General features: G+C 37.9%; 1 protein-coding gene across 1 annotated transcript; it reads left to right on the forward strand.

Annotated features, from left to right (window-relative positions):
* Positions 1-387: 387 nt before the first annotated feature.
* Positions 388-2245, forward strand: LOC132130362 (alpha-2Db adrenergic receptor-like). The gene has a single exon (XM_059542054.1). It carries the CDS (start codon positions 761-763, stop codon positions 2138-2140), a length of 1380 nt encoding a protein of 459 aa, XP_059398037.1. The 5' UTR covers positions 388-760; the 3' UTR covers positions 2141-2245.
* Positions 2246-6719: the final 4474 nt, after the last annotated feature.

Genomic DNA, 6719 nt, shown 5'->3' on the forward strand with positions numbered 1-6719 from the left:
CATGACTTATTATTGTTATTATTATATCTGTTTATATTTCATTAAAATTATACTTTTTCATTTGTGTTATCTGTCATGTGTTAGGGTGTTGCAAAAATGAGAATTTAATTATTGTGATGTTTTTATCAGCTGTTTGTCTCTTAGTCTGACAGCACCCATTCACATGGGATCCATTGGTTATCAAATTAAATGTCCAGTGAATGGCTCTAGAAGCTTAATGTTAATGCAATCTAGCAATTTTACCCGGCTTTTAACAAATTCTTTAGTAACTAACTGTATTATATAAATAGCATTATATAATTCTTAAAATATTACTGGGTAATGAAGTGAAACTGATTAATATATTCCATGTACATTCATGACTTATTCATGAAAGTTATAACACGCCACTACTAATGGATTTTACAATGCTTTATTGCTAATTAATCACACATCAAGAGCTTGCATAGTTTGACAGCGCAAACAGTACACCCCCGTCTCGTTAATATAGAGAAAGAGAGAGGAGAGAGAGAGAGAGAGAGAGAGAGAGAGAGGAGGAGTGAAACGGGCACAAGCACTCCCATATTTGTTTAGCCCGACACACTGGAGCGTTCCGAGGACTCAGGCTCATGTCTGGTACATTCCCTGCCTCCTCTTTAGCAAAACAAAAGATGTCTTGGTTCTGTTTGGTTGACCAATGCCCTATCAAAAAGGCACCTGAAATTGATGAAAGATATTCATATCATCTGGGAGTTTTAAAAGTTAGCACACTATCTTTGGTATGATACGTTTGACGCAGAGTTTTTGGCGGATCGCGCAGCGCTTCAGATTGGTTGCTACAAGTTTGAAGTCGAAGCGCGTTTCGGATGAGAATACGCCTGGAAATGGGGGATCAGTGCCGAAGCCACTCAGAATGGATATAACTACTCTCACCATCCTCTCGCCGAACTCATCCGCGGATACTAATGGCACGAGCGCGCCTAGACCACCGCCGCATTCACAGTACGTTGCGATCCTCATCATTCTCGTGGTTACCGTAATTATCTTGGTGACCATAGTGGGTAACGTTTTAGTGGTGGTGGCCGTTTTCACCAGCCGCGCGCTGCGTGCGCCACAGAACCTCTTTCTGGTCTCTTTGGCGTCTGCTGATATTTTGGTGGCCACTTTGGTTATTCCGTTCTCCCTAGCCAATGAAGTGATGGGCTACTGGTACTTTGGAAGTACCTGGTGTGCATTCTACCTGGCTTTAGACGTGCTTTTCTGCACGTCATCCATTGTGCACCTTTGCGCCATAAGTTTGGACCGCTACTGGTCTGTCACCAAAGCGGTCAGCTACAACCTAAAGAGAACCCCGCGGAGAATAAAGTTCATGATCACGGTGGTGTGGGTCATTTCGGCCGTGATTTCCTTCCCACCACTTCTCATGACCAACCACGACGAGCTGGAGTGTTTGCTGAACAACGAGACCTGGTACATCCTCTCCTCCTGCATGGTGTCGTTTTTTGCGCCTGGTCTCATCATGATTTTGGTGTACTGCAAAATCTACAGGGTGGCCAAACAGCGCGCGTCCACCGTGTTCGTGGCTAAGAACGGGATGGAGCGACAGCCTTCCCAATCCGAGACCTGCTTCGTGCGTAAAGGCAAGTCAGATATGGAGAGCCCCAGCAGCCACAGCTCAGGCAGCCGAGAGCGCAAAGGCGAACTCGACGACATCGATCTGGAGGAGACGAGCGTCTCCAACAGACAAAGAAACTCGCGCTTCGCCAAGAGCAGGAAGGTGGAAGGGGCACACGCGTGTCCAAAGCAAAATGGACGTCTCTCTTGGGCATGTAGTCGCGCGTCGGACATCGATCAGGAGCCGAAGGCGCGTCAACTGTCTTTGTCCAAGTCCAAACTGGCACAGATGCGAGAGAAGCGCTTCACCTCCGTGCTGGCAGTGGTTATGGGGGTGTTCGTGCTCTGCTGGTTTCCTTTTTTCTTTACGTACAGCCTTCATGCCATATGCCGAGAAAGTTGCCCAATACCGGATTCTCTATTTAATCTCTTTTTCTGGATTGGTTATTGCAACAGTTCTGTGAACCCCATAATTTATACCATTTTCAATAGAGACTTTAGGAAAGCGTTCAAGAAGATAATGTGCAAGCATTCTATACGCACGTAAATGCACACACATATGTGTATGGGTCAATGACAAATAAAAGTGTCAGAGAGGGAAGCTAATATATAATAAAATATAATATAATAAAATATAATACACTGTAAAAAGTGATAACCTGCGATTGTACCATTAAATATCTATTTCGACCAGAGCTTACCTTTAAATTTAGTTTTGTTGGTTTAAACTGAAATATTTAGGTTTATTCAACATTTTTTAGGTTACCATTTTTTCAGTGTATAATATATAAATATATCTGCCTTAAAAAATGTCAAGTGGTGTAATCATTAAATAAAAGCTACTAAAATTATTTCCTGGCACACTGAATATGCATAGATATATTCATATATAAAAAACTTTCAAATAGGTTTGAAACATTATTTTTATTATGATATCATTTTGATTCATGAATATCATAGTGTTCTTAGAGGCTGACCCCATTTGACCTAAACAAACCATCTTAACACACAGTAATACGAGTTTTATGGTTTTCTTGGAACATGAAAACAGAATGTCTTTCTGCATATTACACCATGTTACACCAAAATAATAATAATAATAATAATAATAATTATAATAATAAACTGCTTCCATGGTTATTTTGTACTGAAAGATATAATGATCTTCTAATTCTCTTAGCAGTTTGTTTTACAGACTCCAGCTGGTTACACCACTTTGACATATTTTCATTAAACCCAACAAATATGACTTCTAATTCAGAAATGTAAAAAAAATTAATAGTACAAGTGTTCAAGTAGAAATTGCATTTTTGAATCATTTAATGGATTGTGACAAAAATGAGTGTCACATCATTGACCCATATATAATGTGTTGGCATGTGTGTGCATGTGAACATCATGTTTATCTGTTTATGAGTTTGTCTGTGTGCTCTGTAAATAGTGTTACAGGTTCTCTAAGCATTTCTCTTGCTTGTGCACATATTTTGTACTGTACTCTATTTATGTTTGAGATTTTAACTTAAATTATACAATATGTTTATTTCATCAGATAAACACGGACAGGTTATCTGGTCTAATGTGAAAACTCCTTCAAAGACCACACATTATGTGGCAGTCCTCTTTAATTATGTATTATTTACAGGAATACATGTTCTAAATACTTCAGAACTGGATTTAAACATCTTAGATAAGACAGACGCTTTCATTAAATTGGCTCAGTGTACAGTACAAAGACATCAATGTGTGACATTTTAATAAAGTTTTTGATCTGACCGGTGTTTATGAAATAAACATTTGCACTTACATTTATTCATTTAGAAGATGCATTTATCCAAAGTGATTTACAATTGAGAAATACAACGAGCGATTCATCATAAAGAGGCAAATAAAAACAGGAAGTGTTTGCTATACAACGTTTCAGACATTGTTCAGATTAGTACAAGCTAGACAGGGAGGGATTAAGGAAAGATCACGTATCACGTTTTAATCAGTTACCAGAAAGAAAATTGCAACAGTTTGCTCATTAGAAACACATGTTTTTCAGTCTTGTGACAACACTGCAGATCTGAATTATTGCCGCTGTCCTTGGTCCTGATGGGCTTCAAAGGCCTGTAAGAAAACCTGGTGGTGAATTTGTGTCATCCACAAGCTTTAAATACATGTAATATTAATTTTTCCTTTCCTCCCAATATAATAATGTTAAATTAACTAGATCAATCAAAGGCTGCATAAGAATAACTAGGTTTAAATTTGATTGCCCTATTTTCAATGTAATTTATATGTTAATGCCTCCATAATTGTATAATAAAATGTCCATAGCATTTAAATCTCAGCTGAACTGAGTTACACAGAGTAGCTTATTCAAATCACCTTTAAATTGAAAGACTATATGATAGATCACATTCTGTCTGTCTGAGCCAAATAAGAATGATTAATGTGTTATTTTGTTTGTTTGTTCTTATTTGGCAAAAAATCTAATCTTTATTGTTCCAGATCATAACAGTGTTGTGATGTTACTCACCATAAATCAACACGATGTTAATGAAATAAATACAGTATTATTTTTTATAATGCAGTCATGTAAAATCTCAGTTAAAGGCTGGATCAAATGACAACAGGGCCCTGTGACACAAACGCCAGGGTATTTTAGGGATATTTTCAAGGTTAAAAACTTTAAAAATAAAAAACTTAGTAAAAACTTTAAATAAATAAATGTGTGTGTGTGTGCGTGTGTCTTTTATAATAATTAATAATCAACGAAAATGAAAAATAACTTGGTTAGTCATCTTATCACAGTATGAGAGCAGGTTAAGTCTGATGTTAGCAACAATGGATGGTAATAGTCCCTCATGTTGGAGGATGTGTGAAAATTATGTAAGTGATGAAAGGATCCTGTTGTGTTTTATTTCAGCCATTTGATGCATACTGTGCGTGATAATGAAACAACAATTGTTCAAGTTCATGGGCATCTGATTACACATTCGGCTCAGTTCAGTTTTAATGGATGCACTGAACAAACAGGAAAGAGGGTTCCTCACTGCTTAGCCCTCTGGGGGGGCCCACCACATGGCCGTTCAGTAATTCTGCCCTGTTTTTTTCTGACACCAAGTTCCCTAATGAGACAGCTGACAGATCTGGTGCACAGTTATATCTAAGCCAATCTCGCTCTCCTACTTGAAAGCTAATGAAAAACTTCCATCTCTGAAATCAGCTTCTGAGAACAGATACATCGTGTTCAATGACCAGAGACACACATCAAGGAAGAATGAAAGAGAATAGCAAAAAGCAAGGACAGATTCCCTTCAAGGAAAATTTTGCTGTATCATGTGCGTTATGTTCCGCTCTTGACCCACCCAACATAGAGGACAATTCTGTTTCACAACAAATAGTGTGATGTTCTGGTGGACAAAAAACTGCAGTGTTAGATGTTCTTGTCACTTTTTTGATGGTTAAACCATCAAAACATATGTAATATCTTGCTTCAGGCCATGCTTAGTAACTGCATTTGGCAGAGCTTCTCAGGACTCAAACGAGAAGCTTATTAATTTTGCAGAGAACCGTAAAACCAAAACAACAACAACAACAACAACAACAACAACAACAAAAAAGAACAGAGCTCATGGTAAAGTTATTAAAAGCAGGGAGGTGTCCACTTTGCATGCACATTGATGACTGTTAGGAAAATGAGAGAAAGAAATCACATGAGAGTCCTGCATTCACTGTGAGAGATGGAACGGGGTCAGATCGGGGGAAGCCAGGGGCGAGTGGCAGCAGCTCCAGCACAAGCTAATCAGATGAGGAGTAGCATTGTGTACCCCAGCACAGAGGCAAGCGATGTGAAGACGAAGCACTCAGTCCTCACTGGAATGTGTACAACCAGCTCACATTGTTGCAATTAGGTTACGGGTGAAAAATTAGACATGACAGATGGTTTAGCAGTGTCATCACATGACAAAGTGTTAGCCTTAAAGAAATAATTCCATTTTGTATGGTGGTGTATGAAGTCTGAGATCACATTAAAAATCAATTTAAAATCTTATTTAAGAAGGTTTCAGTATTTAGAAAAATTCTAAACAAAGAAAAGTTAGGTAACACTTTACAATACGATCAAATTTCTTAATGCTTGTCTTTTTCATTCTTAATGCTAGTATTTTTTATTCATGTTAACTAATGTTAACAGATAGCACCTTATTTGGAAAGGGTCCTAAAGATATGTTTGCAAAAAGTAGCCAGATGCCCTATTTCACCCAGCTAGATTCTTAAGTGTGCATCCAAAGGTCACTTTTAGGCCTGTCCCAGTACTTACACTTGCAATCTTTGACCCTTTGACCACTTACTTATATGACGTCTTTCCTGTATTTGGCCAAATTATTCAATGGGGCATGTAAAACTTTCGATTATCCAGTGGGACACACTTAACATTGATGGCTGTTAGAAAAATGAGAGAAAGAAATCACATGTGAGTCCTGCTTTGCCTGTGATATATGGAACGGGGTCAGATTTGGCCAAAGTGTTCAATGAAGCATGTAGAACTTTCGATTATCCAATGAGACACACTTAAAGGGGTCATATGATGTTGCTAAACAGAACATTATTTTGTGTATTTGGTGTATAATGCAATGTGTTTATGTGGTTTAAGGTTCAAAAAACACATTATTTTCCACTATTATTAATTAAAACATTATTTTTATATTTTTGTTTTTTTATTTAAGTTGAGAGGACTACATGAGCAGAAATGTGCCACTTAAGACTAACTTGGCAATTTTCCACAAGCTTCTCTATAGGGCAATCATCACTGTCAATGGGCTTGATGTTTGACTTTCTCAGGGGTGAAATCAAGAAACGCTTTATGTACTTGCATATTCATTCAGAGTTTAATTATTGTTGAATACCCTTGTGGTCACCCATCACAGGTGTCAACTGTTTGACAAAGAATTAAACACCATTAGCTTTGAGAGCTTCTTAAGTCATCATAAAAAGGCCAGCGGAAAAACAGCTCTTATCAGCTTTTTCCCACAAAGAGAGAAAAAAACTATAGCATGTTGTGCTATAGTCATGGCCAAAAGTTTTGGCAGTGACATAAATTTTGTATTTTGCATAGTTTGCAGCTTATAAGCCGTTGTGGT

The sequence above is a fragment of the Carassius carassius genome, chromosome 47 (genome assembly GCF_963082965.1).
Source record: "Carassius carassius chromosome 47, fCarCar2.1, whole genome shotgun sequence".
In the NCBI taxonomy this organism is placed as follows: Eukaryota; Metazoa; Chordata; class Actinopteri; order Cypriniformes; family Cyprinidae; genus Carassius; species Carassius carassius.

What these genes read in the sequence shown, in the direction of transcription:
- LOC132130362 (XM_059542054.1), top strand. Translation starts at nt 761, where the DNA reads ATGATACGTTTGACGCAGAGTTTTTGGCGGATCGCGCAGCGCTTCAGA.